The sequence below is a fragment of the Brachionichthys hirsutus genome, chromosome 1 (assembly GCF_040956055.1).
Source record: "Brachionichthys hirsutus isolate HB-005 chromosome 1, CSIRO-AGI_Bhir_v1, whole genome shotgun sequence".
NCBI classification, from domain to species: domain Eukaryota; kingdom Metazoa; phylum Chordata; class Actinopteri; order Lophiiformes; family Brachionichthyidae; genus Brachionichthys; species Brachionichthys hirsutus.
The window spans coordinates 11,372,409-11,393,055 of record NC_090897.1 but is presented as its reverse complement, the minus strand read 5'-3'; the positions used below and the strand labels follow the sequence as shown (position 1 = coordinate 11,393,055).

Below are 20,647 nucleotides of genomic sequence, written 5' to 3'. Positions count from 1 at the left end.
GAAAGTGAATTAACATCACACTGGATAGGTTTGAGGATCTCTCCAGCTTTATTAAAATAAGGGACTTCTTTGGTCTAAGGTAAGAGACAACTTTGGCACGGACAAAAAAATACACGAAAAAACCCAAATAGAACAGCTCAAATCCCTCTCACATCCCAGTTCACACATTCATACGTTGAGATTAAAGGGATAAATTAGTTATGAGACATTGGGGTTCTGAATGTGTCAATCACACAGTGCAAACCCCTCAGCGAAAGAAGAGCCCCAGAAAACAGTTTAATTAAACATTTGACTTCGACATTCATTCACACTGCTTTCTGACTGTGTCTGCTCTTATGGGAATGTTTTATACTTCAATGTAAAACAAGTGCCAATCTAACAGAAGCAGAGACACAATAAAGAAACGGATAAATCAGGAGCCTACATTTACAAATGGAAGACAGATTCAGAGTCATGACAGCGAAGAGATCAGGTGGCCTCTGATAAACACCTTTAGTTAAACGTGCATCAGATGGTGAGAATGCAGTGAGCTCAGCTGCAAACAGCTTTGTTTCTACAGGGTGAGACAGCACAGGGATTGGCTGGGAGGGCAAAACAAGCGGTGACATATTGGATTTTTGTCTGATGATTGATCTTTTACTCCAGAAGATCTTGAGGAACATGCGCGTCTGCCAGCAGGTCGGGTCGGAGGCACTCAATGGGGCAGTGAATATTCTGGAGGAAGATTTCGAGAGGTGAGAACTCATGTCCACTGACAAACAGTTGTGTATTTCCACTGGGTTTAATTACACTGTTTAAGCATACGTGGCCTTTTTATTGCTATAAGATTTAAGAAATAATTAAATAGAGTTGAAGCTTTGCTTGGATAAAACATAAAATACTTCTATGTTTGACTCACCAGTTTGTGCAGCGTGTTGACTCCATATCTAGAAGGCTGCAGCGGACTGGCATCGATATCAGCTCCTGGTTTCCTGCAGTTCTCACATCGCCAGCCCTGAAGATGCATTTGGAGTCAAACATGCTTCATACGACTCAGAATGACCTGAAGTCAATGTGATGAATAATTCAATATGCCGAGCGTCAGCCCCAAAGGTATTAAGGCCGAAGTGTCGTACCTGTTGTCCTCCAAAGCATGTGCAGGTGCAGATTGCACCCAGGTACTCCTTCTGCCATTTGTTCCCCACCTGGTAGGTTTTGCCATCGTCGTAGCACACTGAATCATCTGTAGGATACGGACATCATGCTTTTAAATTCACGTTCACATATTCTCTGGATCACTCACAGAGCAGGTCTTCGGGCGCTAACACGACTTACGTGGTTCACACTTGAACTCTCCTTTGCCATTTCCCAAACAAGTACAGCTCATTAAATGACCGTTTTCTGCACGACGTTCCCACTTTTCTCCAATGCGATAATTGAACCCGTTATCATGGCACCATTCTAGTGATGAACATAATAACAGTCACGGAATCCAAGGGACATAATAAGTCATTTCAAATATGCAAAAGTACCTGAAGAGAAAAACAAATTGAAGAAAACTCTGAAACATACTTGATGAATCGCATCTGAAGTGGCCACTGCCCAGGCCCAAGCACCGGCACCACAACTTGAAGCCAGTCTCAGACATCCGCTCCCATTCACTCCCAGCATCATGGTAGGTGGCAGTAAAGGCATCATAGCATGAGTCCGTAGTGGAGGGCACTGCATTTGGGACTTAAGGGAGATGGTGGGAAATATTTATCAGATCAATTAACCAGATTCGCATCTGCCCCCTTTTAAATTGAATAATTTTTCAGGTGCATTCACTTTTTAGTTACTCATCAATATTTAGATATCTTCTCAGCATCATGTTGTCGAAAAGAAAAAATTTAAAAGGAAAGAGTTACTTTTTAAAAATGTGTTGGGGGAAAAAACAGAATATGCGAAATTCAAAATATACATATATATACACATTAAAATATATGATTCCCTTTTAAATGATATAAATAACGAGCATGTCTGTTATTTGAGGATATATGCCACTTACTCCTGAACCACCTGATACTTGTTATAGAAACACATGAAGTCACAAGATGCTTAATTTACCTACTAGACTAGAGGGTATCAAAAAAAGATTATACAACAAAGTATGGTTGCAGATACTGATTCTCTACACACAGGTGTGTCATTTAACAGGAATTGTGTCATGGAGGGATCTCCCTACCTCCAGCCCACTTCAGACTAGTCCTGATTGCAGGATGCTTACTTGTGTTTCCAGCAGTGACAACTTGCTCAAGAATCTTGTGTTTGAGCGCCCCAATCAGAGCCTCCACAATCACATTATAGTTCGCTCCCGGGGTCAGTCCTATCAGGGTGGCGGTGGCGGCTGTGCCTGGAAGCTCGACCTGATCAAGCAGAGGGAGAAAACGTTTTCCCATTGGAAATAAGACGCCTCAAACAAAATGCTGGATTTATCTCGGGTTGGCTGGAACCCATAACTCCTGTTCCTCACCTGGAACATCTTCTCATCCAAGTGCGTGAGAGGATGGCAGGACACCAGGTAGGCATTGCTCTGCCCGTGAGGCTCCCAGGAGATGGAGGTCTGAGTCTGAGCCTCCTGTGGCAATCCTGTCTCGTTACCTAAAGTAGAGCCGAGCGGTGCGTTCAGCTTCACGATGGGCAGTCTCCTGCCCTCTGCATCGGGAAGGGCCAGAAGGACCAGGGGCTCACGAACTTGCCCATAGGGAGACTGTGGGCGGTCACGGTTCCCATTATATCTGTGGCCATCATTGTTGTACTCTATGTACTGCTGGGCCTGACCACCATGCCCATCTTGGGCACTGTTTCCCACTACCTGGAATCTGTTCAGATCAATTTCAGGCACATCCAGCCTGTCAACGTCACCTCCGGGAATGTGGGGCAAAGGCAAGGGAAGCAAGGAATCTGGTTCTGGGCAGGAGAGATGGGGTTAGGGAAGCAAGCAGGTTAGACAAGGGGAGGGGGGTGGGGGGTAAAGTAGAGTTGCAATAAATAAACTAAACTAACAGAAGGTGATGGATAAGCAGCATTACTAGGTCAGTAATTCACGGCAAAGTGTCTCTTAATGCAGTATTATAAACACACAAGATATTTTGAATGGCATTTCAAAGCATTCAAAATGGAAGGGGACATTATTTAGGACAATGCTAATTCACAGCACAGTTTAAAACATTTGCCTCAGCGGCACAAACAAAAGCTGCCATTAAATTATGCTTGAGCGGATATTCGCTTCTTTATTGATCGTACAGAGCAGAAGTCTGGGAATACTCACGAGTCCTGATTTTGCCCACCAGAGGTGTGCTCCGCTTTGTGGTCTGCACCGCAATGATCTTGATGGTGTACTCTGTAGCCGGCTTCAAGTCTGAGGAGATGCAATGCTATTAGCATCGGTCATATCAAATAAGCCCTTTTCAATATTTAATATGTGAATATTGTTTAAAGGGAAAATGTTCCAGCTCATGAGCACGCACTGGATATGGTGGCGTAATTTTGGCCCGCATGGGGTCGTGGGATTAGCTCTCGTGGCATTCCTCCTGACTCCTCGTAGGTGACGTAGTATCCTGTGATGTGTGTGGCAGGGGGCTGCCAGGTGAAGGAGATGGTGGTGGGGGTGAACGATGTGAACAGGAGATTGGTGGGAGCCTGGACCACGGGTTCAGCTGTGAAGAATGATTTCAGGTTAAAGCGTGAGCTCGAGAAGCTCCGTCAGGAACTATACAAAATGATTTATTCACATATATCCAAGTGGAGAGTGGACCTCCACCCACTCGGATGTGCAAACTCAGCAGAAGAACGGAGTAACCCGAGAGACAAATAAGATGCCAGAAGCAGCAATTAAATCAATATGTCAAGTTGAGGTAAGAAAGAGATGAAGCCTGAAACGTATTCGCAGTGAAAATTAGAGATCAGACACCGTGCTCCATGATACCTGTTTGAATCGTAAGCGTAAATGGGGCGCTCTTTGTGTAGCCGTTCAGAGTATACAGGCTGACAGAGTAAGTGGTGCCTGGCTGAAGACCTGAAAAGACAACAACAACAAAAACACTCTGTTAAGTTACTCTTGTGTTCACATTGAAGCCCTTTGGTAAGGAGGTGTGGCGCACCTGTGAGAGTGTAGGTGCTTGTTTCCCCTGGGATGCTCCTGCTGATAGTGGGGTGTGAGCCACTGACGGGCGTGGCACTGATGAGATAGCCAGTGATGGTTTCAGCCTTAGAGCGCCAGATCAGAGAGAAGGAGGTGTCCTTGACATCAGTAATCCGCACACGCCGAGGTGGACTTACATCTGCACCGCAGAGGAAAGCAAACATCCATTAATCTTTCGTGGAGAAGACTGAAAATGTCCCCATTCACGGTGCAGGCCGTTACCTTCCAGCGTGGTCACCTCTCCCTCCAGTGGTCTGCTGGTGACAGAGTTCTTCAGAGCATAGACATGTATCTGGTATGTGGTTGCCACCTTCGGTACACACATATGCAGTATTAGACTATTTCCACATGACTATGAAGCCATATGAATACTGAGATCAGAACGCCGTTTACCATAAGCCCTGGTACGACGACCCGTGTGGTGTCGGGAGCCACATTCATCTCTTTGGTGGGGCCATTGATGTCCTTGGGGCTGACGACTACACGATAGCCTGTCAGGCGCGCACTGGGGGCTCGCCATGACACAGCGAAGGAGGAGGAGCTGACCTCTGAGATCAGCAGGCTGGTCGGTGCAGGGATCACTGCGGTGGCAAAAGAATATTTAGAATCAGAGTTGGAGAACATAAGCATGAAGTTGTGAATGTTTTCCTTTGTGGTTATACCTGTGGCCTGCGTTCCCATCAGTGGTTTACTGGGTAAACGGTCATGAAGGGCAATGACTTTAACAGTGTACTCTGTCCCAGGGCGAAGACCTCTTAGCATCACGCTGTCTTGTTCACCTCTGGGTGCTGGATGAACCTCTCGCTCGCCCTCCTCTGGGCTGGAGTACAGGACACGGTATGATGTCACAGTGCCATCTGGACTGTCCCACGTGATGCGCATGGAGCTAGAGTCAATGTCGGAGAAGGTCAGGTCTTTGGGACGATCCATAGCTGCAGAAGAGGAGGAACTTAGTCGGCATCAGACCATCAAGATTTTACATTGATTCAATGGTTGGAAATTTACCTGACAGTTAATATCGAAGGATAAACATTGTCATGAATGGCAAGACTTGTATTAAAGATCAGTCAGTTTGTTACAATCAAAAGCACTATGAATTGATTTTGCTCATATACAAAAAAAGGTTACATTTAATTTTGAACTTTAACATCATGCAAAAGGAAGTCTGCCATTTTTAGAATATATATTACTCGTTTTCATAGCATGCCTCATATGCAAACGAGTAGAATATAGTAATACATTTACTCAGCTACTGTAATTATGAATTTGAGGGACTTGATTTTTAAATATTTCAGTTATATGCAACTTATACTTGTACTTTTACTTCAATATATATATTTGTCAATTTTAGATCAAGCCTATTTCTTCAGCTAAATAAGACATTTAAAATTGTCTTTGGATTGCTGATAGTTGAAAATAGTTGGTAAAGATGAATACAGGACAGTTTTTTTTTAGCAAATACGAAGCCACCTTTTTAGAGATATTCGGTTCTCATGAGACAGAGACAATACAAACAGTAATCTATGTGCCAACAGCGCTGGGCGCTGCTACGTGGCTTTTCCTTCACTCGACCATCTCTCCATTAATGTGTGTGTAAAATTGTATGTCGAGTGAAAAAACAATTTCGCCATGTGGGATTAACAAAAGAAACGTTCTTTCTTATAGAACTTTACTTGTAGTGGAATATTTTCACAGCATGGTATTAATACTTCTTTTTATTTACATATGTAAATGATTTAAATACATACCACTACCACTGGATACTAATATTTTGTATCACCTTCATTGGTGGGATGTCAGAAAATGGGCTCTATTTGCCATTTTTCAACATACAGAAGATAAGCAAATGTCCAACAGATTGCATTCATACTAAACCTTAAGTACTACCAAAACATTTTGTATATAGTTATGTGACTAGTTGCCAGCATGATTACGACACTCAAACTAGACACCAATCATCATTACCTCACACTGAGGAGTTATTCCTATAGAATGAAGCACATGCAAATGTCACTCACTACCAAAACGGTCACCTTTCTTAGGTCAGACGTAACTGAAACGTATCAAACTAACCAGTGAGAGCATTCTCCACCGCGGGGGAAGAGGGTTGTCCGTCATTGCCCAGAGCATAGACACTCACAACATACTCAGCAGTGGGCATCAGACCTGTGAACGTTATCTCTGTCTGATCTGGAATAGAGGAGTGGAAAAAACAAACAATGACAACAAGATATTGTGTGGGAAGGATTATATTACAGGGGGGGGGGTCGTCGATTTACCACCATGATTGGTTCAGAGGGTTTGATCGTAAAAAAGGACCATGTTAAATTATCGTAAGTATATTATGCTGCGTCATGATTCTGGAAATGTGGAGTAGAACGAGACAATCGTGGGTGAGACTGCAGAAACTGAAGCTCGCTCGCTTTCGGGTATGTCGTTAAAAACACTTCGTAAACAGACAAAAAACAACAACAACAGACGAGTGTAAACGTAAAGTTGAACAGCCGCGAGTCGCGTCGGTCGTGAGTCGAAGACCCCCTGTATTCGATAGTGTGTGAAGTAAATATCAGAGCCTTTTGGATTGCTGTTTTCTTGTCTTACCAGGGGCCACCACCTCAGAGTAAGAGGGCCCCTGGCCATTCTTTGGGACGCTGGTGATTCTGTAGCCTCTGATTGGTCCCTGTGCTGGAGACCAGCGGACTGTGATGGTGTTGTCACTCACATCAGTCAGTTTCATTTCAGTCGGAGGCTCCGTATCTAACGGGAGGGCACACAGAGAGCTTTAGATTTAGTTCAGCGTCCGATTTAAATGAAATAATAATCTCCTCCATGCTGCTGTACCAGTCCTGTGTGTGATGTAGACCCCGGCGTTAGAGGCAGGGCTGTCGCCTCTCCCGGTAACAGCAAAGACTGTGACAACGTACTCCGTTCCAGGCTTCAGACCTGTGATGGTTGCTGTCGTTTGAATGCCTGGGATCGTGAGCTCTTTAGGGATTTTGTCATCTAGACAGAGTGAAGAAGGTCTGAGCGTTAATCTCAGATTATGCCTGAGGTTTTGAGGATACCATTTATTCACGCACGTACAAACCTGGTCCTGCATAGGTAATCCGGTAGTTGTTCACTGAGACGGAGGGGGCATCCCAGCGAATGGTGATGCTGGTGGGGGTGGAAGATGTTACCTCCAAGTCAGTGGGAGCATCAGAGACTAGAAATGATGTAAAAAAAAAACATAGAAATCTCAGGTGATGAAGAAGAAAAGAAGAGGAGCTGCTATAACGCAGTGAAGGAACTCACTGGTGGCCTGTGTGCCAGTCAAAGGTTGACTCTCCAGATTATTGCTGACAGCATACACATATATCAAATACTCTGTCTCTGGGGTGAGACCAGTCAAAGTGTAGTAGTTCCTGGTCGGGGGCAGCCTCTCATCCTTGGCCCGCCCACCACTCGTCTTTAGGAAGCGGATACGATAGCCAGTGATGGCAGAAATTGGAGCCAGCCATTGGACAGTGAAGGAGTTTGTGCGAATATCAGAGAAGACCAAGCCCGTGGGTGAGTCCAGAGCTGGAGGGAAATTTAGAGAAATATTCAGTAAACAGAGTTGACCTAACGTGTTCATAGCATTAAGTCTAATATATAGCAGAAACCTATTTTAATTAACCTAAGAAGAACCTTAACAACATTATGGAAGTTGTCCTCACTTGTCCTCTGAGTTCCTGTTGCCGGTTGGCTCTCTCGTTCCCCGTAGACACACACAATACTGATGCGGTACTCAGTGTTGGGCAGTAGGTCTATATGGAAATCGCAGTTAGCAGAAAGTACATGAATCAATGGCAAAATAAAAAATCAACAGCTTGATTGTGTCATCAACGGCAGAATCCTGTCAGGCATGTTTAAACACACGTCATCTTTACGACTTCTTACTCTGCAGCAGGAAGGTGTTGGTGGCTCCGCCGACATTGACCTCCTTGACGTCACTATCGGTGGCTACGGGATGATAGCGGATGACAAATCGAGATATGTCTCTTGGTGAGGTAACGTGGGGGACTGTCCAAGTCACCCTAATTTGGTCAGGAGCCACCCCGCTGAACTGCAGGTTGGTGGGGGCTGGAACAACTGAAAGAATTAGCGGTTAAAAGTCAATAACTCAAAGTTGCTGCTCTTTGTTTTATCCTTTTGTGTTAAATAAAGGGATGCCAATGTGCGTGTCCATCAACTCTAGCCCATCAAACACCCCCATACAGAGTGGATGAGTTCAATCACCAGCTGGCGTTTGCTTTGTGATGTCACATCTATCTTTCTTTCTGTGATACTGTGAACGAGGTTAAGATTGTAATGCCTTTTATAACATATTTGAATACATCCCAGGCAGTTCTTACCGGGTGTGACAATCGTGGACACAGGGACACTCTCCAAATAACCTTTGGTAGTGAAAACACTGACGTTGTACTCGGCTCCGGGATTTAAGCTCTCGAGGATGCAGAAGGTTTGATCAGCTTGGACAAACTCTTCCAGGGAGTTTCCTTGCTGGCCATTGGTTGGTGTGCTTGTCACTCTGTAGCCTGTGATGTCTGCAGAGGATGGATGAACATTTCAAATATGGATGAGAAAGAACATAATGCCTAAGAGGCTTTTTGCAATTTATGAGTCACTTTGAGAAATAAAAAGGAAATACCGGGAAGAGACATTTGTCCTGATGAAAAAAATACCATTCGAAGGCCAAGGTCTAGACTTGGCATGCTTCAATATGCGTGGGGAGCAGAGTCAATATTTACCTGCCGATTTGGAGGCTACCCAATGGACAGTGAGATCTGCTGTGTTCGGATTGGACTCCACTCTGAGGTCAGTGGGAGGAGACAGGGCTGCCAGGAGAGGAAAATAGACGTGAAACAAGCACGGGAAACATGATTTGTGGAAACTTAACTCTTGTCAAATGGTGAGGGTGGTGCCGTGAGGGACAAAAGCCCTTTAAAATCTAGAGATCGGTTATGCATCGAAAACTCAATGCATTGGCTGTCTTCATAAATCAGCTCAAATGAATGAACTACATACACGTGACAACATTTCGGGTGATGGGATTTCCACGGTTGCGTCCATTAAAGATAGGCTGAACGTTGTAAGTGTACCGAGTCCCAGGAATCAAACCAAGAATATAAATACGCCCAGAGTCCGAGGTCTCATCTCTGCGAGACTCGCCTTCCTGGCTGGGGAGGACAGACACCTGGGGGGGGGGAAGCAGATATATTATAAACCACTTAAAATAAACCACAGCACATACATTACATCTGCTTGAGTTGCTATGGCTGACAGGTTATAGCTGTTCCTTGTGTACACATCAAGCCAGAGATTGGCTGTTTGTCTTCATTTGTGCCGAGCAGCCAGTGCGATGTCGGTTTAGAGCTAATGAGAGCAATGAGTCTTATTAAAAAGTTAAATTAAGAAATGAATCAAGTGAACTCAAAGATGCCAAAAAAAGAGAGGTGGGCCTCTACCTTGTAGCTGAACCTGCTGATAGGTATCCAGGTGACAATGATAGAGGTATCAGTAACTTCAGTGCTGAAAGGAGGTGCATTTCCCAACCGGGGAGCTGGATTGAAAACAAATGAGGGGGGGGCATACATTTACTGCAGTAATGCTCTCTATTATGCTGATAATACTGTTGTTCTTAATACTGACTGGTGGTAAAATAGGAGGTGACGCCCTCGCTGAGCTCATTGTCCAGTTCAGACTTGAGGGTGGCCGTGTACTGGGTGTCTGGACGTAGATTCCTGAAAGGGTACTGGGTGATCCTGCCTGGGATCCTCTTCTCAATGGCATTAGAGCCCTGGATGCTCAGGAAGAGACGGTAGCCTGTGACAATGGCACGAGGAGCCTCCCAGACGGCCAACGCACTGTCAGGGCCGATGTCGGTGAAACGCACGTTGGCGGGCGCGTCAGGCTCTGAAGAATCAAGACATTTGAACTCATCGATGGCAGAAGATCTGATTGTTTTGATTTTGGCTGTTATTCTTCTGTGTCTCATTTAAGCAAGACTTACTGGTAGACTTTTCTCCTTTAAGTGGTTTGCTCTCCACGCCGCCATTGATGGCGTAGATGTAGAAGCGGTACAGTGTGCCTGGTTGCAAGTGGGTGATATCAGCATATGCATTGGGCGAGGTGGGCAGCGGCAGGGGTCTCATCTCAGTGCCATCAGGACCAACGGGGGAGAAGGTGACCCTGTACCCAGTCACTTCACTAGGCGGACCAGTCCAGGTGATGGCAATCCTTGCATCGGAAACCTCATAGAACTGCAGGTCTGTGGGTGCTGGAACCACTTCTATGGAAGGGAAATGGCAGATTGATTGGGAAGCGGCATAGTTAGTATAGGAAATAAGGAAAGGAAAATACTCTAAGTGCAGAACAGCTATCTTTATTGTTGTGTCTGTAAAAATGAGGACGCACAGAAGAGTAATGGCTTATAAAAACAGAGAAATTACATACCAGGCCGCATGTAACAATTCACATGCATTCCTTACAGCATCTGGTTTTGTTTGTAAAGCATAACAAAATATAAAATGTTGCCGTGCCAGGCACAAGAAGGAGAGAGTCATAAGTGGATGTCCAATTTAAGACACACAGACGTTTTTATGAAGCGTGTGCGCCTCTGGGCTGTATATTCATACTCCTCTCCTAAGAGGATTTAAAACATCTGCTCAGGCGTTTCAATATGAGCCTACCATGAAAAGAGTTCATCCAGGGTTTACATTAGAATGAGATGGAAGTAGTCTCGGAGGATACATTAATTGCATAGCTATAGTATGAAAAGCACATTTTGTCAAAAAAAAAAAGTACTTTGACAGCTTCGGCCAAACACTGGAAATCTTCTCTTAAAACCCTGAAGCCCTATAAGGAATCTTCAAATTCAAACATGAACTGAATCTACTCTTCTTTCAATGACATCCAAAAGTCTGAGAACGATCTAAAATGAATTTAAATATAAAGAATAGCACAACATACTGTGAATGTTATGAGTAAATTAAAAACCTGCCTTTGTCTTCAATTAAGAAGAAGCACTAATTACATTGTGTATCCGTTTGAAGATGCGTACCTGGTAGAGGAGACCCAGCAGTGTTGACCTGTACAAAAACTGCCTCACTTTCCTTGTCCTCCTCCACAGCGTAAATGCTGATGTTGTAGAGAAGACCAGGGCGGAGGTCAACCAGGTTCACTGAGGTCTCTGAGTCTGGCAGGATCAGCTCAGTGCTGCTGCCTTCAACTGATGGCGCGTAAACCACACGGTAACCTGCAGGAACAAATCGTTGCACACAGTCCACATGACACGGATCTCTATTGTCAACCACTCATCGAAATCACAAAATAAACACACAAATGCAGTCAAGGTCCTCACCAGTGATTGGGGCCTGAGGCTTGGACCAGCTGATCCGGATAGACGTCTCTCCCACCTCACCGACTGCATGCTGAGCTGGTTTGTCAGGGGCTGTAGGGACGGATAGAATCATTCATATTGTATTTTGCAAAATATTTACAGCACATGCACAATTTTGATCTTACTATAATGCCATAGAGAGAGAGAGAGAGAGATGTTCTCCAACCTGTGGTCTGAGAGGTACTCAGAATGAGGTTTGGCTGTCCTTGATTTGGAAGTTCGTAAACATTGACATTGTATCTGCGTCCCGGCAAAAGGTCGCCGATGGTGACAGAGGTGGTTGCGCGAGGAACATCTTAAGAAAGGGTACGAAAAGTTGCTTAGTCGACCAGCCAGTATATTTGCATGTTAAACACGTTATACCGCGGTAGCTATTTGGCAGTGGGGGGAGCTGAATGGCAATACTGGATTTCACATGATTGCTGCCTCAATGTGATGCTGTGACATGACTTGCTCGGCTCTTAAACCAGAAACTGTCTTGTTGCAGTGTGACAATACTTATTAGTGCCTTGCACCAACAATGGAGTGATCAATATTGCTGATTCTAAACAGAATTTGCATCATAGCATCTCCAACAACAAATGTCAAACTTCAACTGAAAGAACTAATGGATTAAAGGAGGATTCAGTGGATCTCACCCAGTATTTTGGGCTTGGCCCCATCCTCGCTGAGCTCATACTCCACCCTAAAACCAGAGATTGTAGAAGAAGCTGATGTCCAGGAAACCACAAAGCTGTTGGAGGTGATTTCTGTCACAGACTCAGAGGTGTCCACCACTGGAGCGGGCTGGGTGGTCTCTCCCTCAGATGTTTCCACTAGAGAGATAAAGAGAAAATAATGTTTCTGTGAAAGTTTTTATTTTTTTTAGGATTTGTTGCATTGAGAAAATGCCACTGATCCAGGCTACTCACAAGACCCATGTGTCGTGGTGAAATCAAATCGGGTGACCTCGCGCCGCCCGTAGCGGAGGATGCTGATCAGCTGACCCTCGTAGGTCAGGCCTGGACGCAGCCCAGTAATGGTGTAGGAGTTCATGTGGCTAGGGATGGTGACTTCCCTCCAAGGGGCACGGGTATTTTTCTAACAAAGGACATACAATTATGTATAATTAAAGGGTTTAAAGTCAACTAGAACGAGCTTGAGTGAGACTTCCAACACTCAGCATGGACCGGTGCAAATCTGAACATCTATTTGAGGCTGTCAATTACATTTTTTAGATTTATTGTAAGCTTATTTGTGTATTTTTTTTTTACTTCTGTCTAATAAATGCACTTCTGGTTAGATGCTAAACTGCATTTCGTTACCTTGTACTTGTACATGTACATGTGTAATAACAAGCTAAACCTAACCTAACCTAAGTAAGTGGTAGTATCAGAGGGACTGATGGAAAACTACAAAAACTCTCAGCAGGAAAGCTCGACGAGGGCTTTGAGGGACTTGGAAAAAATATACCAGCCCATTCCCCGGAAATGCTTTAGACTTTTTGTAAGCTTCGAAAGAACGAAGGAAAGAAAGAAAGAAAGAAATGTTTATGAACATTTCAAGCAGCGTAATCGCTTTGATGTCCTAACAGAGATAATTATATATGTTGGAAAAATCATCAGGAAGGGGATGTTTTCCTTGGAATCTGCAGAAAACCCTGTTTCTGTGTGCAGACTAACATTCAAATGCCCTTTAGCCCTCCTGTTTGTCCATGCTCAAATTCCAGTCAACATTACCAAAAGCACCTCACTCAGGCTGTTTGCTCACCAGGCATCACATTTAAAAGCCAATTGTGGGCTAAAAATCTAATCTCCGCTACGATCTCTAACCGGCATCACAAACCAGAAGGGTGACTCACCATTCTCCATTTGAGGATGTACTGGGAAATCTGGACAGACGTGGGTGGGTTCCACTGAATAGGGTGGGAGTCTGGCAGTTTCCCGGCCTCTGTGATGATCACCTGGACAGGTCTGTGGCCGTCTTAGGAATTTGTGAAACGATTAAGAGGAAGCCAGCAGCAGAGAGGAGGAGAGACATAAACCAAGCGGCTATTAGACACAAGACAATATGAAAGACATGTATTACAGCAGTGTTACCTGTAGAGAGTGGGTGACAGTTAGCTACTTAGGGATAAAACCACACCACCAGACGGTGATAAACCATTTCAAACACCCGCTGACATCTTAGAGTGTGACATAACACCGGGGTACTATATTCAACACAGTTCATCGAGCCTCCCGCAAGAACCCACATGGAGCTTCCAAGCCGCTGTGCTGCACATTCACAAACACGCTTTAGACAAATGCTGCAACTGGAACTTTTAAGGTCAATGTTTGTTCCAGGAGACAGAATGTGCCATAGTACAAAGTACCACATTAAGCAACATTCATCCAACCAAGGGGAAAAGTTGGAAAGCGAGCCCCCACCCTTTGACCAGTCCAAAGGGTGGGGGCTCGGTTTTTAGTAAATCAGTACAGCAACAAGTGGTGGAAAAACCTCTCAAACAATGACAAAGGGGAAGACAGGGGTGGCGTATTTAGCTGAAATGTCTCCATTTACAAGATTGCAGGGTTGAGAAAATAATTCCAAAACCCCATCAAGAACTTGGCAAGTGAAAGTGTGGGAATGATGGGAGATTATGGGGAGGTGAGAGGAAGGAGGTTCATAATATAAGGGATTTTAATAAGTACAGCAAACACAGAATAAGAACTGACAGATTCAGTGGAACGTGAGCGGCACTGTATGAAATATGAAAACAGCTTAAATGAACTTTGCATTATACCAAATTAACACTATAAGTAGGTAATATAATATTTTGCAAAGACATCCAGTTATTTGATCTAATAAAAAAAAAACTTCCTAATGTGACATTTATGAGGAAGCTATGAAGTGAACCTAAAACTGCTCCCATCATGCACATTCAGCATCAACAGCTCTACAGCACCTGAGGAAGAAAGCACGGCGGGCATCACTGCTCCTACCTTGATTTGTCTGCTGGGGTTCGCATCTCATTTCTCCGACACCATTTCCATAGCAATAACAGCGGTACAAGATGTTATGGATGACTTTATCCCATGATTCCCCAATCTGGTGGAATGCCCTGGTTTGAGGCTCCTGGCACTGATCTATTGTAGATCACAGAAGGAATCTCATTAGATGTTCGGTCAGGACAAAGAAGGGTCGGCTTACAAAGCGTAGCTGAAAAGGATCATTAGCATTTTAATTCCCATGCAGCTATTGGATACATGGACGCACCAATAGCATCACACTTCCAGCGACCACGCCCCTGTCCATAGCAGGTGCAGTTCATCATGTAACCCTCATCATGGCGCTTGGAAAATTCCTGGTTCACTTCATAGTACAAGCTGTCAACGATGCACTGATCTGGGCACATAAAAGACAAAGCATTTCATTCTTCTTCATGTGCAATAGAGCTGTCGCTCCATCGTCAAATTACAAGATGTAACACATTTTAAGATGAATTCAGTCTATCAATAAATCATTTTTGTTATTTGAGGACTTCCAGTCTGTACAGAGCAACTCCCTGCACCCTGACGCTACCTCTAACTTCTAAAATACTTGAGCCATTTTGTTTCTGCTCTCTGACCTCGCAGCTGTGAGTGAGCGACACAGCTCCACTCCCCACGTCCGTTGCCCTGGCATGTGCACTCCATCATGTGACCCATGACATCATGGCGTTTGTCCCACTTGTCGCCCACACGGTGCATTGCCCCGTCATTGGTGGTGCACAACTCCTCGTGGGCTTTGCGAAAAATGATAGGGAAAAGGAAATGACTATCAGAGAATACTTTGCTCTGTGCTCCTGCATTGTGTTTTTGATCACATCGCCAAAATGTCAAGCCGGTCTTTGACAACATTATTCATACAATCACATTGGAAGATTTCAAATCTTTCTTTACAAGGATAGACATTTATCTGACGAGTGTCTCACACACACACAGACACACACACAAACACTGACCTGCCATTGGGCAGAATCCAAAGTGCTGTTCTGTGTCATAGTCGTGGGTTGTACCACACCATCTCATGCCATCACGCCGCCCATCAGAAGTGCAGTCAGTGTAGTTACGGCCACTATAAAGGAAGGGGAAGTGGCACAGGGCACCATTGGAGTTTCCACCTCGTGTTGCCACGATGGCTGAAATACAGACAATACACAAGGGTTAATGTGTCTGTCTGATCTGTCGCCCTTCTCGGTACGACATTGACCGGCTGCAACTTCAAGACGAATTTCATCAACAATGTCATTAGTTTTATGCCCGTCTCACCGCTCTTCTCTGTACAAAAAGAGTACTGTGGTTCTTTCTCATAATCCGAGGTTATGGCGCACCAGAGCTGCCCGTCTGTGCGTCCATCTGAGGTGCAGGAATAGTAGGTCTTTCCCATGAAGACAAATGGGAACACACATGGCTGACCATTAGAGTTGCCACCGTATGCCTGGTTCCGGGCCTCTGCATAGACATGAGATGAAAATGCCACACAAATGCAATTAAAGTAGAGGCAGATCTATGTGTAATATTTTTTTTGCATTAATTCTGTGAATGAATTGGGGTCTCTCAATCTGATTCATGGAAACCCATTTGAGTTACCGCTGAGTCTTGACTGCTTTCTACCTTCCCTTCTGCACTCACCCGACTCCTGGCAGCTGACTCCATTGCCCAGACAAGTACAGATCATCTGCTTGCTTCCTTGGCTTCTGAACCAGCGCTGTCCATCGTAATAAGAGGCACCAGAGTCTGTGCGACAAGTCCCCTCAACGGGGGGGTCGAGCTGCTTCTGCAGAGAGTGGGTGGGGTTCACCACAACAGCACCTGTGGCTGTAAACCAACCGGGCCGAGTGGAAGAATACAATAATGAATGCCAAGACTGCAGATGCTGAGATCAAAATAAAACTTTTGCTATTTTAGCTAATTCAACTCAAAAGAGAGTGGATTTTTTTTGTTCCACTCACTTCTGCCAGCATTGTGTCTTTCACACTTCCACTCTCCACGGCCATTTCCTAAGCACTGACACTGCTGGATGTATCCACTTGTGTCCTTCTTTGTCCAAGTTTCTCCAATACGGTAGGACATCAATGTCTCCTGATCATTACAACGATCTGGTTGAAAGAAGAAAAAAAAAGCAGTTGTCAACAGCTGGTACATCTGGAATGCAAAACTGTGTGTTTAGGTTCTTCTTACTTCTTGAGGTGCATGTGATGCGTCCATTTCCCTCTCCCAGACAGGTGCAGTCGAGCATCATCCAGTCTTGGTACGGTTTCTCCCAAGTTTGCCCCACGATGTACGAAGATGCAGCATTGCTGTCGTAGCAGCGCTCAGCTTCAGCAGCAAAAACATGAGAGCCTTCATTAAGGGCATCTGAATTTTGTCAGGAGATGCTGCAAATTCACGTCATATCAATCAAACTGAACATTTTCAGAAGAAATGGAGAATATCAACACTTGTGGCTTAAGATAAGCGAGGAGGAAAGTCGTGCTTCCTCCAAAGCTTACCTTATTTGTCTGGACATGTGGTGAAATATTTACTATGGTATCAAACACAATCATACTTCGGAGAAACTACCTTGTCTGGAGGATTGTGTGTCCATATCAGGTATGTGCCTATGTGTATGGTAGCAGCTGAATATTCAAACTCTATTGTTTAAATTCCACCATTTCACATTATCTGCATTGCAGGGCTCATATGGAAAGACAAAACACTGTGGTTCAAATGCATGAGGCGACGTGCGGCACTCACCCACGGGCTTGCAGGTCCACTCTCCTTTGCCATTTCCAAGACAGACGCACTCCAGCATGTAGTCGGCTGTGTCATGAGGCCTCTGCCATGTGTCCCCAATTTTATAAGACTTACCGCCTTCATGGCAGCGATCTGTGAATGACAAAAAGATGCCTTTAAACATGCTCTATGGCTGAATGACATCCATATATTTGTATAGATAGACTCATTAGAGTTTAAGTAGAGCATGCAATTCAATGATCCTGAGGTAATGAAGATCTTGTGAAAGTTCGGTCAGGAAGACTAATCCTGGCCCAATCTGAGTTGTCACACTGTGCTGTCATCCACACCTCAGTCTCATGTTCCTGCTATCATTGTTGCTGGCCATCATTTGAGTACAGCTGTTCTCATCAGCTGGTCACATCTGTCCAATAGCATCAGATAGAATTTCATGATGTGCCGGTAATAAAAGATCAAATTACTAGTCTCTCCTGATTGAAACAGGCACAGGATACCCAATGGGAAATATAAAAAGCACTTTTTAATTTCAATCAGAAAGCACTAAAATAGCTTCATGTCAGAAATATTTTTTTTTTCATGTTCTATTTTGATTTCTAAGTTAAGGGCAGTTTGGAATTCAGGTCACTCACTTGCAATAGTGCAGCTGATTTTTCCACGACCAGAGCCGATACAGGTGCAGTCCCACATCATTCCGTCCTTGGGTCTTTCATAGGTTTCCCCCACCCGGTATGTCCGGTCATTGTACTTATCATAACACGTCTCGTCCACTGCAAAGCAGAACAGAGGAAGCACTCAAAAGTCATGCTGTTGTTATTGAGCACCTGGATGTTGCTCTCACCGCTTCAAGAAGGCACACAGACTATTGAGCACATGAGTTGGACTGTTTTTCTCGGGTTAAGTTAAGGAATGTGATTTCATTCTTGAGAATTTACAGAAATGACACAACAATGTGATTGCAGGAGGCACCAGTTTGAATCTTCAGTCGGTTTTCACTGGTTTGGGATATGAAAACAAAGGAAAAATGGCCTCCAGAAACATTTTTGACTGACACTGACCTTCGGGCTTAGTTTTACATTTGATGCCTGCTGATCCATAGCAGGTGCACACCATTGTGCTACCAAGGTAGGGTTTCTCCCACTGCTCGTTCAGTCTGAACGATTGACCATTTTCCTCACAGCCAACTACAGAGAAAATATGTAAAGAGAATACTGTAACATAGCCATCTCTATATTTGACCGTGACCTAGACATCAAAAATCAGGCTGATTCGAAGAAGGAATATTAGAAGGAAATATTTGATTAAATTAATCCAAAGTAAAATCAGTAAGTAGGCATTTGTAAAAGATTACTGTAAAAACACATTGGCTTAGAAATTACTTCATGCTGGGGAATGTTTTTAAAAACATATATAAACTCAACAATATGTTAAAGTACGAACCTGGAGTAACGTCGTGGACCTCAGGATACACCTGATACTGGCCGGATTGCCTTTTGCTCTTCGGCAAGGTGTGAACTGCGCTGCATATGCAGAGCGCAAACAGCAACACGGTCAGCAGGCTATTGGTCATATTTGTATTTTATTTTACTTTAATTTAAGGTTAAAAAAAAAATCTTGTTAACAAAAAAAAGTAGAAAAAAAAAAGAAAAAACAAAGCAGTTAAGAACTTAAGTGTCGCTTGGAGAAGTGAACTTCCACTTCTGTCCCTTTCAGCTGCCGCCTCGCAGCTGGTGCGCCAGACCGACGGGAGGGGAGCGCGTTGCTTTTATACCCGGACGCACCGCAGCCTGCTGAGGGGGAGGGCGTCTGGAGCTCAGATGACCCGCCCGACTGTGGACAATGGGCCTAATCTAATGACACTCGATACTACACTTTCAAAGGATAAAAAAAGGGCAAGAATTAATTTGAAATTATAAATCTGAATGTGCGCCCAAAGGCTGGAGCTGGATCCTTGATGGGATATATGAAGGGAAACATTGAAATAGTAAATGAGCATGGACAAATACAGTAATTTAAAGGATATGTGCTTGTTAAATTTATTAATGAACAATTTTTGTTGATTTTTTTTCAACCATTCTATTCAATCCGAATTTTTGTGCAGTCACACAAGCTAAGAATTAAAAAAAAGTTTAATTCAGAATTTAAATATATTGACACATTTTCCAATGTAATCAGGCCCAAAATATTGTGTATTGTTTAAACCTTGGGGTCTTAAGAATTAAAAATATCTGAGGTTTAATTACCTGCATGTATGGCTGATGGTTGGTTAGTTATGTATCCACCAAAAGTGTGTGTGGGAAATCAGTTTCTCTGCCAAGAAACCTTATATTTTTAAGCATTGAGTGTAAAATTAGTGGGGAAAAATATAGCACTAACCACAGCATGCTGTTTTGGTCAAGTCATGGTGCAGAAGCAGCTGGTCCCACTTCCAGTCATGGTTCTGTTCTAGAGAACAACCCTGTGTTGGAAACTACGATGTAATGATTCCAGTCAAATGGAATTAGTCGTTCCCGAGGACTGAAGAATGAACCAGATGTTTACTGGAGGGAGTAGAGGAGGAAACCAGCAAATACACAGTTGTTGATTTTAATAGCGAGTGCAGCCGAGTCTCAAATCTTTTTGTATGGAAAAAGCCTCCACATACTTTCCACTTATGAAACAGCACCAAGCTAAGGAGGATCAACATGAAGGGCAGCTTCAAGCTGCAGAAATGTTAAATTGTGCAATTTTATTTTTGCTTAGATGTGCACCCCATCAGCATAGAGGGACTGACAGAAAAGATTGATATATTTGAACAACGATAACTTCAGTTCGTACTCGATTGGTGAATGTAGGCCGTTACTTAAGTTACTGGCCTATTAGGTGTTCATATCAGATTTATGAGCTGTCTCTGTCGAAGCCAGGAGGCTGTCTGGATTGTATCAGAGTGAACAACTGCATCACTTACCTTTCTGTCTCAGTTTTTCATAAGTAACTTCTCCACAGAAGTCTGCAGTGCATTAGCAAGTTAAATTATTTTCCTTTTTTTTTTTTTATAAAAATAAATAAAAGTGAAAATAATATCTGTGAAGATGTTCAATCCTCCAGGTCTAGGTAGATCGCTGTGTTGAATAAAGTCAACTGGACTTGTTGGAAAAGCTTAAAGACGTTTTGCCTCTTATCCAAAGTCCTGAAGTGAAGAATCAGCTGCAGCCACATAGCATAGCATGAGCAGCAAACAGGTACACTCTGTTCAATCATACACAATCCATCTTCCATCACCTCTAAATGTTATTAATGTCATGAAGCATTCATATTTTTTTAGCTTTGTTAAACTTACAAAGGGTT

General features: G+C 43.8%; 1 protein-coding gene across 1 annotated transcript; it reads right to left on the bottom strand.

Moving 5' to 3' along the window:
* Positions 1-25: 25 nt before the first annotated feature.
* On the bottom strand, positions 26-18,890 carry fn1b (fibronectin 1b). The gene is made up of 45 exons (XM_068738841.1): positions 18,761-18,890; positions 18,379-18,504; positions 17,953-18,090; positions 17,324-17,455; positions 16,769-16,906; positions 16,523-16,686; positions 16,220-16,445; positions 15,857-16,039; positions 15,550-15,726; positions 15,175-15,330; positions 14,823-14,951; positions 14,549-14,692; positions 13,426-13,547; positions 12,497-12,665; positions 12,224-12,400; positions 11,752-11,880; positions 11,547-11,636; positions 11,247-11,441; positions 10,197-10,475; positions 9,836-10,099; positions 9,652-9,746; positions 9,212-9,380; positions 8,935-9,021; positions 8,539-8,730; positions 8,084-8,275; positions 7,861-7,950; positions 7,457-7,723; positions 7,251-7,367; positions 7,004-7,165; positions 6,764-6,919; positions 6,236-6,352; positions 4,825-5,094; positions 4,556-4,743; positions 4,385-4,472; positions 4,122-4,301; positions 3,947-4,036; positions 3,489-3,677; positions 3,290-3,379; positions 2,492-2,928; positions 2,246-2,384; positions 1,552-1,713; positions 1,315-1,440; positions 1,116-1,222; positions 899-994; positions 26-714 (listed from the first exon to the last, which is right to left on the bottom strand). Exons 1-45 carry the CDS (start codon positions 18,888-18,890, stop codon positions 637-639), a joined length of 7,152 nt encoding a protein of 2,383 aa, XP_068594942.1. The 3' UTR covers positions 26-636.
* Between the last annotated feature and the right edge of the window lie 1,757 nt (positions 18,891-20,647).

Coding starts and splice junctions, on each gene's coding strand:
- fn1b (XM_068738841.1), bottom strand. CDS start 18,890: ATGACCAATAGCCTGCTGACCGTGTTGCTGTTTGCGCTCTGCATATGC. Junction 17,456..17,952: donor AATCAGCTGCACTATTGCAA/GTGAGTGACCTG, acceptor TGTCATTCACAG/ATCGCTGCCATGAAGGCGGT. Junction 8,276..8,538: donor GTCCACGATTGTCACACCCG/GTAAGAACTGCC, acceptor TAATTCTTTCAG/TTGTTCCAGCCCCCACCAAC.